Source organism: Rhipicephalus microplus, chromosome 9 (assembly GCF_043290135.1).
Source record: "Rhipicephalus microplus isolate Deutch F79 chromosome 9, USDA_Rmic, whole genome shotgun sequence".
NCBI lineage: Eukaryota > Metazoa > Arthropoda > Arachnida > Ixodida > Ixodidae > Rhipicephalus > Rhipicephalus microplus.
In genome coordinates this window covers 9,836,159-9,854,945 of record NC_134708.1, presented here as the reverse complement: position 1 = coordinate 9,854,945, position 18,787 = coordinate 9,836,159, and the positions used below count along the sequence as shown (strand labels likewise).

The window sequence follows — 18,787 nt, the reverse complement described above, 5'->3', positions numbered from 1 at the left end:
AGTAATTGATCCTCATAGACGCGCATTTTCGCCGAAGACTATAATTTATTGAGCAATAACTAGTACTGGTGATCACGCAATAATTCAAAACAAAATCGGCCTCATTAGCAATTGGTGTGATTGTCGGCTTATGTCTCCTAAATCAAGTAAATGCAATGTTCTTCTCTCGGAAACAGCCCAAATAATACTTTTCATACTTCTTTAATGGCAATCACGTGTCTAAAGTAAACTCTTAAATATTGAGGTGTAACCTTAACATCTAACCTTCCCTGGAGTGCCCACATCACCAGCATCTGTAGCAACACCTCACGTTCATTAGGCTACTTACGCCACAACATACGGTAGACGCCCAGAAATATGCATGTCTTAGCATACATAACACTTGTTCACCCTCATCTCAAATTCACTTCTGCAGTTTGGTTTCCTTTTGAGCATTCGTCGTGACATAACCCTCCTTTCATTATTTGATAAATACGTGCACGCATCAAGGCCATTACCTATAAGCAGAGTCCTTCAATGCTTTTGGTATTATTAAGGGACTGTGCTATAAGTATCCCACATAAACCCTGTCTTCATGTCCATTGTGAGGGAATTCATCCTTATTCAGAGTGCCTAGAGGGGCAACCATTGACAACCCCATAAAAAACTTATCGTACGAGAACCTAAAAAATTTGTATGCCCTAGTAGAAGTCTCAAATGAAATAATAATACCTGGGGTTTTACGTTCATAACCACAATAAAATTATGAGGCCCGCCATAGTGGAGAGCTCCGGAATAACGAGCCTCTGGTGTTCATTAGAGTGCGTGTAAATCAAAGCCTACGGGCCTCTAGCGTTTTTTTTTTCTTTGTTTCACCAAAACACGGCCGCCATGGCTTGGGATCGAACCCGATGTTCGAATAATTAAGACAAAGTTTTCATGATCAGCTTTTTAGTCAGCTGAATGTGTTTGCTGGTTGGCTGACACAGGCATGGGGTAATATGGGAGCATAAGGTATTCGCGCTCAATGACCGGGCCCTAACCGGAACACAAAACGAAAGAAACAGGACGAGTACCTCGTCCAACATAAAACAATTACTATTTATATGCGACACCCACCATTTCGTTCAAGGTAAATAAATATTAAACATACAGCTTTTTTTTAAACCTTAAATTATCTTTATGCTACTTCAAAAAGAAGACGCTAGAACTATGCAATTACATGATTCACCTGCGAATAGAGCAATCTTTGGTTTCCTTGTTCCTCCTGCCCCTACAGATCAAAAAACGACCGTCTACTTGGCCTTTTTCGTGCGAGCCCTGGCTTGTGATGTAGGTAACACCTTTTAAGGATACACGTTAGCTCTCTTTAAGATTTAAGATTTGGTTTACTTTATCAGAGCAGAACATCTGTACAAAAGATAAGAAATGTGCCATTTATACTGAGGATAGTAAAGCAAAAGCTACAATAGTTGCAGCTTGACTAACTCCAACAACGTGCGGTACGGGAAGTTTCAGTGGTAAGCAAAACTTGAACTCGCCATGCAATATCCAGAAACACAACACAAACTCAAGATATCGCACTGACATGACAAAACAAAACATTCAAAAACAACATAATTAAAATAGAACTTTCAGCAGCCACACGTAAATTGCCACCTCTATAGTTCGAACTGGTTAAGCACATCGGCAGGCAACACTACAGTAGCTGTGATCCTTAGTTTGTGCGCGAGCGTGGAGTGTGCCAGAACAGTGTCTTGATGGAAGATCTTTACACTCTTTAGGGAGTCGTCCAGAGTCATTGAACGTGCGACAGTCGAAAAAAAATGTGTGTATATATTTAAAAAGAAATATATGCGGCAAGCCAGGTCTAATTAAATAAAACAGCAGGTAACAATTTTAGTGCGCCATATTTTTTTATTTAGTGCGCCATCGCCATATTTTTTAAAATTCGCACCGCAACAACGCAGTTCTTTCGTCGCAACACGACAAACCATGCGGATATAACACTGAGCTGCTTACACCTAGGCGAAGTCGGAGACGAGCGCGAATCTTCGTTCACAGGACACTCGGCAAATGGTCGCAGCGTCCTTGACGGAAACAGGCGGCCGGGCCTTGAATAAACCCAACGAAAAAAGCGAGCGGACATTCAAACACCCTACGTCACCAGCGTGCCTGGGTGTACGTGGAACACTCGGGTGCTCATATTAAACGCCTCCAAGGTTGCTCCTTTCACTTTTCTGCTTCGCGCGCAGAGGCAGAATATGGTCGTCTGAGAAAGAAGCCCTGAAGAGTTACCTGACCTATTTTAAAGGTTGCTAACTAATTGCGGGTACCACGAAAGAAGGAAACACATACGGATGAACACAGAGACAGTGAAAGAGCAGACTAATGTATGGTTTTTGATTGCAGGATATATGCTGCTCGTGTGAAATGCCGTGTCGATTAAAGTGACGATAAGAAGATGACGCGGTGATACAGTGGTAATGGCGTTCGGCTGCTGAGCCGTAGGTGACTGGTGCGATCCCGGTACCGGTAGTCGCATTCATATTTGGTGTTTGGTTCCAACGTTCCAAATCCACAATATACCTACGAGGGACACCGTAGAAGTGAGCTCCGGTAATTTATATTTCCTGGTGTTCTTTCACGGGCCCCCGAAGCTAAGTGCACTGGCCTCAAGCATGTTTCCCTTTATCGCCAATGTGGCTGCCCCTGCCGGAATTGGGTCCTGCGGGCATCAGACACACTAGACCACCATGCTTGGTGCCTGATAACTTGTTTCACCTAGTCAGTGCCATAGACGTGTATGCAGGGTTCCCCTTTAGGTGGGAGGACAATGCCACCTCCCCCCTCCCCAGTTTGTCTAGTCCAAAAAAGACGTTTTCAAAAAAAAAAAAGAAAACAAGACGGTGCACCTCCACCCAGCCACTCCTCTCAAATGTTGCGAATATATATTCACAGCTTATTTACAGTAGGAAACGGTCCAGCAGTCAACATGACGGCTGCTGTTTTCCCCGAACATTAACAATTCATCGTCCTCCCCTTCGCACACTTCACAATAGTCACAGCGGCAACCCCGCAACAACATGCTTCTCAGAATGACCTATCTGCGTTTGGTCACTGGCTATATATATATACGGAAGTACAGCTGGGAATAAAATAGTTCTTAGAATGCAGTATCGGGGTATATCGGTCCCCATTATTGTCAAGAACCTGCTTGCCCATAACTCTGCGCTCTAAGAGCCTGATGACGGAATGTCTGCGACTGAATAAACGTACAACTTTTCGCACCCTCCTTAGGTGATTAAGAAAGATAGCCCCCCCCCCCCCCCGTACCCGCCTTCTGATTTGATTGATTTGTGGGGTTTAACGTTCCAAAACCACCATACGATTATGAGAGACGCCGTAGTGGAGGGCTCCGGAAATTTTGACCACCTGGGGTTCTTTAACGTGCACCCAAATCTGAGCACACGGGCCTACGACATTTCCGCCTCCATCGGAAATGCAGCCGCCGCAGCCGGGATTTGAGCCCGCGACCTGCGGGTCAGCAGCCGAGTACCTTAGCCACTAGACCACTGCGGCGGGGCCCCGTACCCCCATTCTTGCGCACGCCAATGCTCTATGCTCTGTTACGGGCGCTTATGATCCGTTGGCCGGTCAATTTTCTGATATCTTCCGTTTGAACAACGCGCGCTCGTTCACGCAGGGCAACGGCGGCTCGACCGCGCCGGTCAGTAAGAGCCTGCTGACGGCGGACCAGCGGCGGCAGTACGAGGAGCAGGGCTACCTGGTAGTGCCGGGCCTGATGCCGGCCTCGCTCATGGCGCAGGCGAGCCGGATGGACATCGCCCTGGAGCAGAGGGAGAAGCTGGACGCCGACGCGCAGGCCAGGCTCGAGAGGACCATGCGCGACGTGCTCTCACAGTACAGGCGAACTTCGCAGGTAAATGAAAACAAAATTCAAGTACCTTCAGCCACTCAGTGCCATGAAGACTGGTGAAAGGGAGGAGCCGGTGGCATCACATGGCTATTCCACTGTCTTTTTTTTTTCTTTCCCTCCCCTCGGCCTGCGGAATTCTTTGTTTAGTGGCACAGTGGCGAGTAGTGGGGCTTGTCGTATTCTTGTGGCACATAAAAATAATAACCACGATGTTAAACTTTGCAAAAAAAATAAGGAAAAGCCGTGCATAGACCTAATGCGATTGTTAAAAATTACACCCGTTTCTTGGACAACTTTCCAGGGTGGGTGTGAGCCAGCAGTCTGCGATCGACATCTAAATCTAAAACGGACGCTGGTATGTGCTGCGGAGGTATAGCCTCCAATAGTCCGCTAAGTGACATGACCCTTCCATTCAAGAAGCTCGAGAGCCGGCACTACGGCGTCATTCGTTTCCCGTCGGTTATCGAGCTCTAGCCAGCCCAATGGCATGGTGCCGAAAGGGACTACCAGAACAATGTATCCCCACAAGAACAACGTACTTACTACCTAAATGATTTGATATGTGGGGTTTAACGTCCCAAAACCACCATGTGATTATGAGAGACGCCGTAGTGGAGGGCTCCGGAAATTTAGACCACCTGGGGTTCTTTAACGTGCACCCAAATCTGAGCACACGGGCCTACAACATCTCCGCCTCCATCGGAAATGCAGCCGCCGCAGCCTGGATTCGATCCCGCGACCTGCGGGTCAGCAGCCGAGTACTTAAGCCACTAGACCACCGCGGCGTGATGGTTACTACCTAAATACCACACTAACTAAATAAGAGTCGTTTGGCTCTTCTTTGCTTGAAATGTGACTCGCCCATTCATTAAATATCTTTAGAAAGTCCCGTTGACTCTTTAGGAGAGTAGTGGGATCTATGGTTCTCTATAAAAAGACAAGATAACACTCTTTTGGAGAGTCCTGCGTCACCCGAGTCTTCTAATGAGAGTCAAGGCAACTCTCTAAAGAGATTTATGAATGGACAAGCCGCATTTGGGGCAAATAAAAGTGAAACGACACTTTTTAGTCTTAGAGCACATAGTCAATGTCGACACAGCTTAATGTCGCACCGTAAGTGCTTCATGAAAAGCTGTTTTTTTTTTTTTCATCCAACCATGAAAGAAAGTCCGTGAACGAAGTACCGCTAAGAGTGAATAAGATTGCCAGCCAGCACTCTGTACTGCACTCCTTTTCTTCATCCTGGCTGTCTTAGCTTGCTCTGTTCAATGAAACCTAATTCCCCGTTCGATGGGTTTTAATCGAATCGAAGATGCTCTGACACCAAATAAGAACGTTGGCGTACACCCCAGCTGGACACAGGAGGAGGTGCACCACTTGCTTATGCACATCATACGAAGAAACAGTTCTTCGTTCGATAGCTATTTTCGAACGCTTCTTTGCAGCAAATAGTATTCCACCAAACCACCTACAATTGTGGCCCCGCCGCGGCGGCCTAGTGGCTAAGGCACTCGGCTGCTGACCCGCAGGTCGCGGGTTCGAATCCCGGCTGCGGCGGCTGCATTTCCGATGGAGGCGGAAATGTTGTAGGCCCGTGTGCTCAGATTTGGGTGCACGTTAAAGAACCCCAGGTGGTCGAAATTTCCGGAGCCCTCCACTACGGCGTCTCTCATAATCATATGGTGGTTTTGGGACGTTAAATCCTACGTATCAAATCACCTACAATTGTGCAAAGCGATGTTTTAAGCCTTCTATTCTATCTACAGGACACTAAACTTATCGACATTTGATCAGTGATTCATGAACATTCGAAGAAAGACAACAGGTCGAACAACTGCATGCCGGCTCAGATTTCCGGCCTCAAGCAGCCTCAAGCCAACGAACCGTCAGTCGTTGTTGTCAGCGTGGCACAAAAACCACGCATTCCAGTCCGAGCATCTGCCGCAAACGTCTTTGACATCGGCAAAGACACTTCACCTCGTTTACGCGTTCTCTCGCCTGGCGACCCCGTGAAATGTAGGCCTCAGAGACGCGACTTTTCTTTCGCTTCGAATCGAAGGAGCGGCAACCGGAGAAAGCGACGATGTCACCGTATAGCGTCGTTTTACTTCCGGTGTAGCGCGCTGTTTGCCGGAGTTCCACCCGGTTGAAGAGCGGAGAACCAGGGAAAAGGCATGAGCAGCAGCCTACATTTCCGCGTACGCACGCGTCTGGAACGCCTCTGCCCCTGATGATTGACACTGCGCTGCCAGCACAATGACACGAGAAAAATAAATGCGGAAGCGCTCGGAAAGACGGAAGCGCTGGATCACCCACGGCTGCTGCCCGTATAACGACGAACCGGGTCGCATTGTCTGCATTATGCGCACAAGCGATTGTCTACGGATACGCTAACATTATATGTGGATCAGGGAATGTGTGTTGGAGTGAATGAATTATAACAGAACGGCAGTGTACAGTTGGGCATGCAGCGCAAAAAGACACGAATGGACAGGAAAGAAGGCACAGAGCGCTAATAGCAACAACTGCTGTGGTTTTACGAGTCATAAAGCGATATAATTATGGGGCACGAGAGTTTAAATAATAATATATAGTTATTGTGGTTTAACGTCTCAACAACACGATATGTGAGGCGTCGTAGTAGACGGCTCCCGAAATTTCGGCCACATTTAACGTGCTCCTATCTATAGGTCCAAGTACACGGGCCTCAAGCATTTTCACCTCCATCGAAAATACCGCGGCCCGAATTTCATCCCGCGATCTGCGGGTCAGCGGTAGAGTATAACCACTTGACAGCCATAGCGGGTCGTGAGGAGAAGTCACCGGATTAACTTGGACCTCCTTGGGTCCTTTAACGTGCGCGTGAATATAAGGACACCGGCGTTATTTGCATTTATACCCTCACCGCAATATTTGCCATATATTACAGCTCTTGACGACCACTGCGCGAGCTAACCAGAAACCAACCAGGCTGGCTGGTGCTAATCAGGTGTCTTTTTTCCAAAAGGTACTTACCCATGGTTAATCACGATGGCAAGTCTCGAGGCAGTCAGCCGTGTTCAGGAACGAGTTCTCGGAAGTCGCAAATCCAAGCTTGCCAGCAGAACAAGCTCTTTTGCATTGGCCCTATTCCACATGGAAACGTGTCTGAACGTACCTGCACGCACCTGCTCCCGAACTGCGGCGACACTTTCGTCCGGAGCGTTCCCACGATGACCGATGTCGTCGCACCAAAACGAGTGGTCCGAGCGCGCGTGATCAACTGGAATTGTTGAAATCGCTGGAATGCTGATGCGCGGTTTCCGAATTCAAAGTGGAGAGAGTGGCTCCTTCTCGCTTTCAGTATACGCTTCCTGCGGGCGCTATATCTGTTCCCGCCACTTACTTTTTTTCGTTATAAAACACGTGGGCAATATCAGCTCTAAGCGGTGGGCCTTATCAGTGTTTCGCTCTTTTTGGCTACACGCCGTTATCTCCGCTTGCGCAGTGTGAAACACACAGAACCGAGTGAAACGAGTTGATCGTGCACGGTAGTCATGCGAGATAAGGCATGCAGAGCGGGCTTGTGGCTGCAAGCCAAAGAACGAAACAATTCGCAACTGATATCCCTCACATATGTGGTCCAATCGAGAGGTTATTGCCTCATGACGTACTGGAAACGGCAGTCGCTTTTCGACGGAGTCGAAATGCTATAGAGACTTGTATGCTGTGCGTTGTCTGTTAAAGAATGATAGGTGGTCTAACCCCCGTATTCTAGAACCTCCCTTCGCTCAACGCTTCGCCTTCGCTTGAGAAAGCCGATGGGAGTGCGATCTCTAGGTTCGGCAAGTCACTGCATATCAGCGGTAGTCTGCTGCGATTCTTGAGTGGCGCAACGTCATTTTCAGCGGAGTGGTGGCACAGTGCTGAACTCTGTCAAGTAAGTGAAGGGTGAAATCGAGGAGCGTTGGTGAATACGAGGGTAAATTTCCGGAACCCTCTACTGCGGCGTTCTTTATAATCACACCGTAATTTCGAGACGTAAAACTCCAACAATTATAATAATAAACGATATTGGCCGGTTCAGTAAACTAAGTACAGAGCCGCTTAATGATGAACAAATGGTTGTCATGTCGGTGCTTGCCAACGTGCACTGTAAAGGGAATACATCTTGCCACGCGTACTCCTTTCTTTTTTACTTTTGTTAACACCTTATCGCACGCGCAAGTTCCGCCTTGCGCAAAGCGCGCCCGGATGACTGGGAATCATCTGGATAATCTTAGAACCTTCCGATGAGATTGCGCACACAACGCGAACATTACAGCTTGTTCTGGAACTTACGCATACAGCCGATAGTAGAGAGTTTTAGTACTGCGGAATGGTGCTACGTACGCATCACGCAAGCGCCTTGCGTTACGTGGAGTCGTTTGCCACTAATCGGCTTTTAGTACGCCGTAGTACCCGCGTACGTAACGAGCGTGAAGCGTGTTGTGCCATCTGGTAGATCAAAATAGAAGCACGTGTTGTTGACAGCCAATGTGAGCCAATCCAAGTGTTGTAGCCAGATCATGGCCATATCTTAAGCCACAGAGCCGGTCGGTGCTTGCCACGGAGGAAGGAAAAAGGTAAGGAGAGGGTAGAGTGCCTAGAATATTTCTCCTAGTGTCGTGAACGGGTCGGCCGAGGGGAAACGGTATGCGATACAGCCGCCAGGTGGCAGTACCGCTCTCTGGCGCGCTGCTTTTTCGGCAAGCTGGGGAGGCAGCAAGCCGGAGCAGACGCTTTGCGTTGCAATTGCAGTGGTGGTTTGATGGCTTAGCACGCGATTGCCTTGTTATCCTGCGTTTTCCATGCAGACCGTAAATAAAGCGTGTGAATTTGAACGAAATGTATGCGAGCTCTCTGCCTTGTTGAGATTTTGTGTCCTCCTGCCGTGCCGCCTCTTCATAGATTGGCCACTCGCGCGTTACCAATGCTACTTTTTAAAATGCGGTAATTAAGGGGTGGCCAACCGGGGACTCCCAGCGGTACGACTGTTCAACACAAAAAATCACATATTTCTTTCCTCATCCGCGACCACCATTCCCTCCCGTAGGCTGCTGTCGCGACTTTGTTGTCATGTGCAGAATCGCAGGCACTGTACAAACCCTCTTCTCGCAACTTTTTATATATACAATGTATTATGGACACTTACTTTTCCTGCATTCGGTTGCAGGCCTGGACGCACCCACGTACAAGGGTCATTATCTCTTCGATTGGCCCTTCACGCCTCGAAGTAATCAGAAAAATAAATAATGCCAAAGCAATGACAGTGCGCCAGACGAAACCACTGGCGAACAGGACCCCCTGCGAATGAGTTACCAGCAGTAAGGAAAAACAAACCAATACAAAATGTCAATTTACAATATCAACATTTATTGCAGAAGTCAGTGTCAAGAATTTATTTACATTTTTCACTTTGGCAGCTCCGAACTCCTAACAGATTCACAATGCCAGATTTCTTAATTACAAAAGCCACTGTACCAGGAACTTATTTACATTTTTTACATGAACAGCACTGAACACCTTACTGACACCGCCGCATTTTCAAGAGCTTTTGCTTCTCTCGCTTAGAGGACAGGCTCTTATTTGTTGCTTTCGTGAAGAAGTGCAGTCTGGTGAGTGCGTAAAACTTAATAATCGCTGTAGTTAGCTTACGACCGTGCTCAATGCAGCCAACTTTTTCAAGTTCATGACCCTGAAGAAAAAGCAAGAAGCTAACCAAGCTTTCGGCATGAAGCTTGTTCCGGCTGAAAAACACAGTGAAAGCATTTTCAAGCTTTGTGATGAGCTTTTCAAGAGCGTCTGATGGGTAGAGCAGGCCCCCATGGTTGAACTGATTCGTCAGCGTGGCATTGCAGTTCGATTCTGCTTGCAGAGGCATAATGCAGAGACAAGATGCACAATCAGGGCATGGAAATTTTTTCAGAGATTTGCGCACAACATAGCCAGCTATATAGAAAATTAGCCGGCTATCGCTCTTTTCTTCTACCATGCCATCATAGTCAAGCAGGGAGGCATGCCTTTCCAGCACTTCTTCAGCATGCGGCAGGTTTCCTTCATCCAGAAGGCTATCAACGAGGGCTGTTGCACGAGCTCCCTTTTGTTCGGGCACAACAGAAGGCTCTAAAAGAGCAGTAACCAGTTCAGGAGGAGAGTTACCTCCTTTAGGGGGTCTGGCGAGGCTGTAAAATGCCATGTTATTAATGACGACCAAAAATTGCTCAGGGAAGGGGTGATCGTTGCTCCCAAAGGCCTGCTGGACGGCACCAAACACATTTTCCATCTTGTCCTGGCTTAGGTTTGCAGTTAGCAAATATGTGTACTTCAGTGTGCTAGTTACGTAGCTGGGGAGTGACAGTGCGCTCTGAATAGTCACCCGGAGCCCTAGAGCAGTACTCTCGCTTAAAAACCCCCCGCCGTGCTTGGCAGCATGCTCTTCCCACTCTCGCAGAAATGGGAGAAAGTCTTCCAGAAACTTTGCACTTGCTGAACCACATCTAAGGCCTTTCGAAGGGATTCGTGCCGTCATTATAAAAATCAGTCTTTCCATCGTTTGAATAAACTTCTCCGTAGACTGTGTTATCTTAAACGTTTTAACTAGGTGGTCCTTGAAAAGAAAAAATCCCTTTCAAAACTTCCTCACTAAAAAGCTGAAATGCGAGGTTTACCCTCATTTTCTCAAATGCTTTTGGCTGCACGTGTGACTCCGTGATGTGCGGCATCACTTTTAGTGTCAGTGACTTGCTGTCCTTAATCCATGCCTCTCTGACAACATCAACATGGACGTGATCATCTGGGATCTGCAGGCCTGTCGACAAAAATGCATTTCGGATGCACTTGATCAGATGAGGAAAGTCTGATATGAAGGGCACGTTCCTCCCTGGCTCGACCGGATGTGGAACTTTGCAGGGGATTCCGTTGGAGGTAGCTGCACAAATAGAAAAAAAGCACCTGGTTGACTACCAGCTCATATAATTAATTTAAAAATTAAAAGTAGAGATATCACACCTTTGATTCCAAACAGCTTTCAGAGAGCCCGGTTCCAGGTTGCACCATCGCTTGTCCAATAATAAACAAATAGTCCAGCGTTTTCCGCGAGGATTGTGGCTTCCAGAAGAATTTTAGACAGGACCGAGGCTTTTACATTGCCTTTTGAGTCAAAAACGCCAAGGATCTGAGTCCATTTTCCTGCAAAGATATCGAATCCCACAATGCATGAGTAGCCCCCCAGATGAAATCAGGTCAAAGAGGCAATCGAGTATTAGTACCAAACGCTGCTGATAAATTTAAGTACTTGTAAACATTCATCCACAATACGGCTGTGTTTCAAATGCACATACCTTGGAATGGCTGAAACATAACCACGAACCCGTGGTCACTGGCCTCTGTCTTATTTCTGTCATCCGTAAATGGTCCTAAGTCCACAAATCCTGTCAGCTCCCCAGATGCCTTGACGTTAATGTTCTCTGAAAGTTTGAGTTCGTCAAATACAAGTCTACCATGACGGCTAAACACGTCCATTTCCTTGGTCTTCTCCTGTAGTGCTGAAAGGACTTTGGAGTTAAATCCAAATGCGCTCTTAAAGCCTTTCATATGCTTGTCTAAGCAAGACTTGCTTGGCAGAGCCATTATTTCGTGCCTGCGGACATGCTCGTAAAGCTGTGGACTTTTCATTCGCATAAGAATGCACTCCAATATCCACAGTTTGTCATACGACATGCCTCTCGTCGACTTCCTAGTGGCTGCCTGAAAGCAGGTTTTGACAGCAATACGCTGCTTCACTGGCAGACCACTCAACCGTTTTTCTAAAGCAGCCCTGGCAATTCCATTGTTGGCTGCCCGTAGCTCTTCAATGCTCCTTTGCGCCTTAGCCAGCTTCTTCTTAGCCCGGAACAACTGCACAGACTTCCTAGAAATGCGCTGCTTGAATGTGCCTCTGCGTTTCTTCTTCAGTCTGGTCCGCTGATTTTGAATCAGTCTCTTCAGGTACTTGCACCTCAAGCAAGCTTTCCCATCCTGCGTAGTAACCAAGCACTTGGGCGAAAAACATCCGCTTCCGAAACGGACGCACTTAGTGCCAGCGGCAGGCTCAATTTCGCAGCCGCAACAAAGAAGCAGATCGTCGGCCCTTTTCAGCGAAGCGAGTGCGTCAGTTTCGGTGCTGACATAGTGCTCTTCCACATTTATGCCGCAGTAAGTACTGCAAAGGTACCCATCTGCAGCACCTACTTCCTTGCTTGACGAAAACACTACGTGTTTCAACACGCACACGTCACCCGGCACTGTATTGTAGTGCCATGCGAAGCACAATGCTTCTGGGTCACTGGGCAAGCAAATTTTGCTGCAAAATGCTGACGGCGGCGTTATGCTGTGAAACGGGTGCGGCGCCTGTGCTGTTTCCTCGCCAGCGGCAGCATCGTCACAGGCCTGGGAAGTCGTGGGTTCATTCAGCGCTTTACGCTTAGCAGGCGGAGCTGTGCAGTCAGCAATATTCCTCTCTTTTCTTTTTCGAGGCACTGGTTTAGTCAGGTAAGCGGGGTCATCCGGGAAAATGGTAGGAACGGCGTCCGGCGTTAGCGATGGTCGTTCACGGTCGAATTCGACGTCCTCGCCGTTGATGACATGCTTGAAAGTTCTTTGGATGTAGCGATCATCAAAATGACGAGAACACACTACACAAGTTTCGTCTAGAACTTTGTCACCTCTTTTGATGTTTCGCGCCCATTCTTGAAGACGAACAGGGTCTGCCCGAGCCCTGAACAGAGACACCTTCTCCTTGAAAGACTTGTACCCGCCTTTGCACAAAGGCACAAAGCACGTTCTTCCTTTTTTTTTTTCAGGCATAGTCACACACAATCGCTGCACGAGAATTCACGGCACATATTCGAAACGTAGCGAGAACACGCTTCACCACACAGACAAGTCGCCACCCGACACAACGTTGAAAGGCCCGGCCGGCACGCAAACTGACGCGCCAGTTGCAAGTAGCGCCCCCTAACGCTGAATCCAAATCAATTTCCCAGTCGCCGATGGGGAAGGCGCCTGTTCATGACACTAGGAGAATATTCTAGGCACTCTAGAGAGGGCATGCCCAGCTATGGTGGCTAGAATTGGGAGGTGACGCCAGCGCCCGCATATTCGCCGAGCGCGCGCGATCCTCGTTTTCAAGCGCCGCCGCGACGGCCACCACGGCGCTCCTGTCGGCATAGTGATGCGGGCGAAGCGCGCGCTCCGCGCTCTCTCGTCGACTCGCCGCTGGGTTTGCTGGTTCGCCTCTGGAAGCGTGTCTGGGTGTGTGCAGTTTTCCGCGTTGATGTCTCGCTTATGGCAAAATGTATTTAGTTGCTGACATGACAGTGTGAGTGCCGACCTTAGGATGAACTCCAGCACTACGAAAGCGAGGCAACGCCACTGCTTTGCTCCTGGCTGCACGAGCGGCTATGTGTCATCGAGGGAGCAAGGTCAGCGTGCTTCTCTTTTCTCTGTTCCCAAAGACCCTGCCCTCTTCGAAGCCTGGCAACGAGCCGTACCCCGTGCCGACAAGTCGTTGGACGTGAAGTCGGCGCTATGTGAGCTTCATTTCGACGAGCAGTTTATTGAGCGTTTTTACACGCATGTGATAAACGGCGAAACTGTTCAGATTCCCCGAGGGAAACCGGTGCTGAAATCTGACGCGGTGCCAACCATATTCCCAATTCCCAAATGTTCCTGCGTATCTTTCAAAGAAAGTGCCGAAGAAAAGGACGTCAAGAACATCCACTTGCGGCCTACCATCGAAAATTCGGCGTCAGGAACCAAGCACGTCTGCTTGCGAGGAGACAGCTGGCTCGTACAGCACAGAAAGCGACAGTAACCAAATACCTGTTCCGAATGTGCCCGCAATTCCCGACGTCCGCAAGTGTGGTCTTCCCAGCGCTTACTGGGCTCGACATCTAATTGCTGGAGCCGACAACGCCACGGTGTTTACAGTTTGCGCACTAGATGGTGACAAGTTGACTATTGACAAGTATGTGCTAATGACATCAGATGAAAACAAACTTCAAGCGACAGCTTTTGTGCAAGCCACAAAAATAAAGACCCTTGACATTACCGACATCGAAATGGCAGAAGAGTTGCTTCGCGACGTCGACTCCATGATACCATGCAGAGGGTTTGGTAAAACTGGTGAATTTGGAGTGAATTTAAAGTACAAGGAGAAGACTTTTGATGGCAGAACCTTCAGCCCATCTTGCCGTGGGGTTGCTCCAACGCCAGAAAAAGCCTGCCCACAATGCAAGCACCTCAGAAGACTACTCCTGAATCGTGAGTCCTACAGGCGAAGAAAAGGCAAAAATGTGGCCCAGTCCCAAAAGCTTTCATACAGGCTTAAGCTGCGAACAGCGCAAGCGAAAAGGAGTCGCCTGAGTGTCCTGCAGGCTAAATCACTCATCAAACAAATGAAAGAAAAGAATGCACGGAATGATTCTACAGCATTTGAAGAAGCGGTGAAGGCCCTACCCATTAAGCAGCAGCAACAAGTCAAGGCGTGCTTTGCTGCGGCTAAAAGAAAATCCACGAAAGGGATGAAGTATGAAAGTGAATGGGCTCTAGAGTGCCTTATTATGTCCATGAAAAGCCCACGCCTCTATGAGCATATACGCAAAAACAACATCATGGCGTTGCCTTCTCGAACATCACTACGTCGATATCTCAAGCGTTACAGGAGTGGATTCGGCCTGAGCGAAAAAGTGTTTGCTGCTGTGGCGGAAAAAACAAAATCTATGGACTTGTTCCAGCGCCATGGTGGGCTGTTAATTGATGAGATTAAGCTATCTGAACACTTGAGCTTGGGAACCGATGGCACCATCGAAGGTTTTGTGGACCTTGGGAAGTTCACACCAGAGAGTGAGCGCTCCGTAGCATGTGACCATGGCCTTGTAGTATTGTTCGTGCCTTTTACAGGCACGTGGCACCAGATTATTGGTGTGTTCGCATCACGCAGCAATGTGAAGTCCGAGACGTTAGGCAAAATAATCCTCGAAGCAGTAGTCATGAGCGAAAACGCCGGTCTGCACGTAGACTTTATCACCACTGATGGAGCTGCGTGGAACAGAAGCATGTGGCACTCATTCGGCATACACGGCAGGAAAGAAAACACAGTATGTAGAAGGCAGCACCCTACAGACCCAGAACGTTTTCTGCACTTCATCTCGGACTTCCCACACCTTCTTAAATGTGTGAGGAACACCTTTGTTCGAACGGGCGTGAAACTGCCAGAAGGCCATGCCAGTGTTGACCCTATTGACTGTGCCCGGAAGCTTGATGAACAGCATGACACGACTCTCAAAGCCATGCCTCATATTAGCAAATCGGTTGTGCATCCCAATGGCTTTGAGAAAATGAGGGTAAATTATGCAGTGCGGCTTTACAGTGATGAAGTCCTCAGAGGCCTTTTCTTGTACAATGCAACCATCGAAGAAAAGCATGGGAGCACAGCGGCGACAGTCAGCTTTGTGGAAAGAATGAGAAGGCTCATTGAGGCCATGACTTCAAGGTGCAGTTCGGGTGCACTTAAGCCTGGAGGGATGCACGAGAAGTGCATTCAAAACTTCTTGACTTACCTGGACGATTGGGAAACAGCTGCTGGCTCCGGAGGTTTCCTAAGCCGCAGTACAGCCGAGGGGCTTTGTGTTACCTTATCAAGCACGCTACACCTTCTCCGCTACCTGACGATGAAGTTGAACTTCAGCTATATGATGACATGCCGCTTGAGTCAGGACCCCCTGGAGAGGCTGTTTGGAATCGTCCGACAAATGTCTGGATGCAATGATCATCCGACTGCCTCCCAGTTCCTAATCTCGGTCAACACTTTGAGCTTCCAGAATTTGGCAAAACCACCGAAAGGAAGCAATGTGTCCTCAGGACTGCTGAGAAGTCTGCTGGGAGCTGACAACGGAAAGGACCTCACTCCTCGGAGGAAATTAGACGAGCTTCTTGACGTAGGAAACCTTGCCGAAGCACATGAAGTGCTCAATGAATACGGCCACGGCTCCGAGCATGCAGACATGGTCGTGCAAAGCAGCGATGCCAGACTCATATTCTACATGGCTGGATATGTGGCAAGAAAAAGCGTTGCAAGCACCAAATGTGCAGAGTGCAGCCAGCAGCTCCTACAAGGCGAGAACGATCCATCTCCAGCTGCAGCATCCCTCACGGCTGCTGTTGACCGAGGAGGCCTGCTGTACCCATCAGTCAAGCTCAATGAACTCGTGACCACTCTCGAGAACACTTTTGCCCACTGCTTCAGTGTTACAGAAGTCAAACCTGACAGCATCATGGACTTGGTTTCCTTCTTGCAGTTAAGAAAGCTTACACTTGTTGGCTGCCCTGACCACAGTATGTCCCTCACAAACAAAATTATCAAGTTTTATGTTCTTACTAGGCTCCACTTTCATGTGAAAGCCCAGAACAGCAAACGAAATGCTAAGCAGGAAAGAATGAAATTGCTGAAGCTTAGACGCGTGCTCTGAGTTTGATATTGTAACTTTAAGCTCTATTGATTTTTTTTTGCCGAGTGGAAAGTGATTGTATGCCTCTTATTACTTAGTGCCAAGCGATGCGCTGTCTGTGTGCAATGTTTCAATGTTTTTAACTACTCCCGAGCGTATGTAAATGTGCGTATTTTTTCATTTTATTTTATTTTACCCTGTATTCCATGATGTGCAATAGATCTTCCTAATAATATGATGTGCAATAAATATTTGTTTTATTTTCCTCGCCCAGAACTTTGGTAATATTTTTTTTTTAAAAAAACGCCGTCGCCTTGCACTCCAAAACACTGCAGGGATATGCGAACGAAAGCTTTAATTTGCGCAGATTCAACGTCACAGAAGTCTTGCAGCGGCAGCCAATTTCTTTTAATGCTTGAAATGGCGTTCTATCAGCCATCGTCACAGTGAGTTATCTGAATCGCCAATTTATCTGAATCATGCTTCAGCAACAGCATCTTTGAAAGGTCCGCGCGCTCAAGGCGCGCGCGCGTAACTAGCATCACCATTCCGCCGACAGCGCCACCGCCGCGCTGCTCGAAACGAAGGAGCGGCTCCGAGCTCCCGTTGGCGTCACCTCCCAATTCTAGCCACCATAGCCCAGCCAGCGCAGGGCGTGAAAAGTGTTGCGGAAATGACATCATGGCGGCCATATTCACTAGGCACAATGGCGGCGTTGCTATGGTTACGTGTTGCGCAGTGGAGCTGGTCTCGCAGTGAGCGGCCGCGGCTGGCGGCGGAATGTGTGCCTCCCCAGGTCTCGTGCTGAGCCGTGGCGGACAATATCTGTGCTCTGCGCCGCGTTATTGGTTACGCAGTGTTCTTCTGGCAGTTACATTACTCTTAGCAACGTTTACAAATCCTCGCCCATCACGGGGTTTCAACAGTGCGTAGAACAAGTGAATATCCATGTGTCGTGCGGCGGATGACGCGGATGAAGCAGTTAGTGTTCAGCAAAATTGCGTTGAGCACCATGACGAAGCTGAATGACGACGAACGCCCTGCAGATCAGTGACGGTTGAGCAGTGCTCCTGCTTGTGACAACGGACGACGCTGTTGGGCCCAGCAAGACGCCATGAGGACAATGTGCACATACGTAGTTTCGTGTTGTGTGTGTACAGTAACAACTTGCATGTGCGTATTAAAACACCTTTTCTGTTCCGCTTGGTACACTCTCCACCAGCATTGCATGTAGTCTCAACGTAACAGCAACCGCGTTCAACTGTCACTAGCACCGTGCTCAAAGTCACCACGGTCGCAGAATGCTGACGCCGGTGAGTTTCACGCGGAACACGGACACAGTTGCAGGACGCTGCGTCGGCCGCGTGGCGGAATGCAACCGTAGAAGGCGCACGACCGATCGTGTTGTCTGTACAGTTGCTGAATTAATGACGTGAAAGCACTCGCCATTATCAGTGCATCTAGCGCGTGTTCTCTCGTAGTTGCTTCGTTGTCGGCGAGCTGTTACTCCCTGTTATTACTCAGACGAAGCGATTTTTCTGAAGGTGTCCCGCTGGCTCAGAGTAATGAGCCCCGTTCCATTAGTTTCGGATCGTCACGACACACGCGCTGCGCAGCCCACGTGCTTTCCTAGCCGGAGAGAGAGTCGTGGCTTCTGCTTTACATTCGGATGTAAACAAGCGAGGAGAATTTGCCTAGTCAATATGGCCGACTTCCGGCTTCATCCAGGCTTCACAACGAGTGACGTCAGGGCCTCTCCTTACCTTTCCTTCCTCCGTGGTGCTTGCCTTCGATGCCGCCATTTTGCAAACCGAAGTCTCGCGCTGTCGCGAACTTGTTCGAGAGCGGCGCGATCACCACATACGTACGCACGCACGCATCTCATGCGTGCGTACGTAGCGGCTGCGTACGCAATGCGATACGTGCGCGTTGCGGTCTGCGCATGCGCACTACGCAGAACGTGGCGTCCTTACGTACGCAACGCCGCCACGTACGCAGTGCTAAAACTCTCTAGTGTTAACGTATGAATCTTTGATACGGACGCGCTTCTCCGCTTTACGGTTTATCGACGGCCGATGATCTGTTTGCCGCTGAAAGCATAACAGTTTATATTGCTATAGCTTGACTTTCCGTTTCCCAGCCACACGTTCGGCCAAATAAAGAATGTCATCTTGGACACGCCACCTGCTGCCTTCATCCACGTCACGACCACGTTGCAATGTTGAACTTCCATATATGCGCACCATTGCGGGGCAGGTTTGACTTCTATCACGTTAAGCTCACGGACGATTCACGCTGGAAATGCGGATTCCTGTCTTTTCCACCCAAGTCGGAAGTCTTCCTTGTACCCGCTTTAAGG

General features: G+C 48.7%; 1 protein-coding gene and 1 long non-coding RNA gene across 3 annotated transcripts in view; one reads left to right on the top strand and one right to left on the bottom strand.

The window, feature by feature from the left end:
- LOC142771527 (uncharacterized) overlaps positions 1–7,205 on the bottom strand; it is a 177,549-nt gene extending 170,344 nt beyond the window's left edge. Inside the window, exon 1 of the long non-coding RNA XR_012885971.1 lies at positions 6,935–7,205. This is a non-coding gene — a long non-coding RNA (uncharacterized LOC142771527). The remainder of the gene's footprint in view (positions 1–6,934) is intronic.
- Positions 1–18,787, top strand: part of LOC119163463 (phytanoyl-CoA dioxygenase, peroxisomal) — a 54,208-nt gene that overhangs the window by 24,281 nt on the left and 11,140 nt on the right. For both annotated transcript variants that reach the window (XM_075873111.1, XM_075873110.1), the window contains exon 3: positions 3,686–3,922. In XM_075873111.1, coding sequence (XP_075729226.1) covers positions 3,686–3,922 — 237 coding nt within the window. The remainder of the gene's footprint in view (positions 1–3,685; positions 3,923–18,787) is intronic.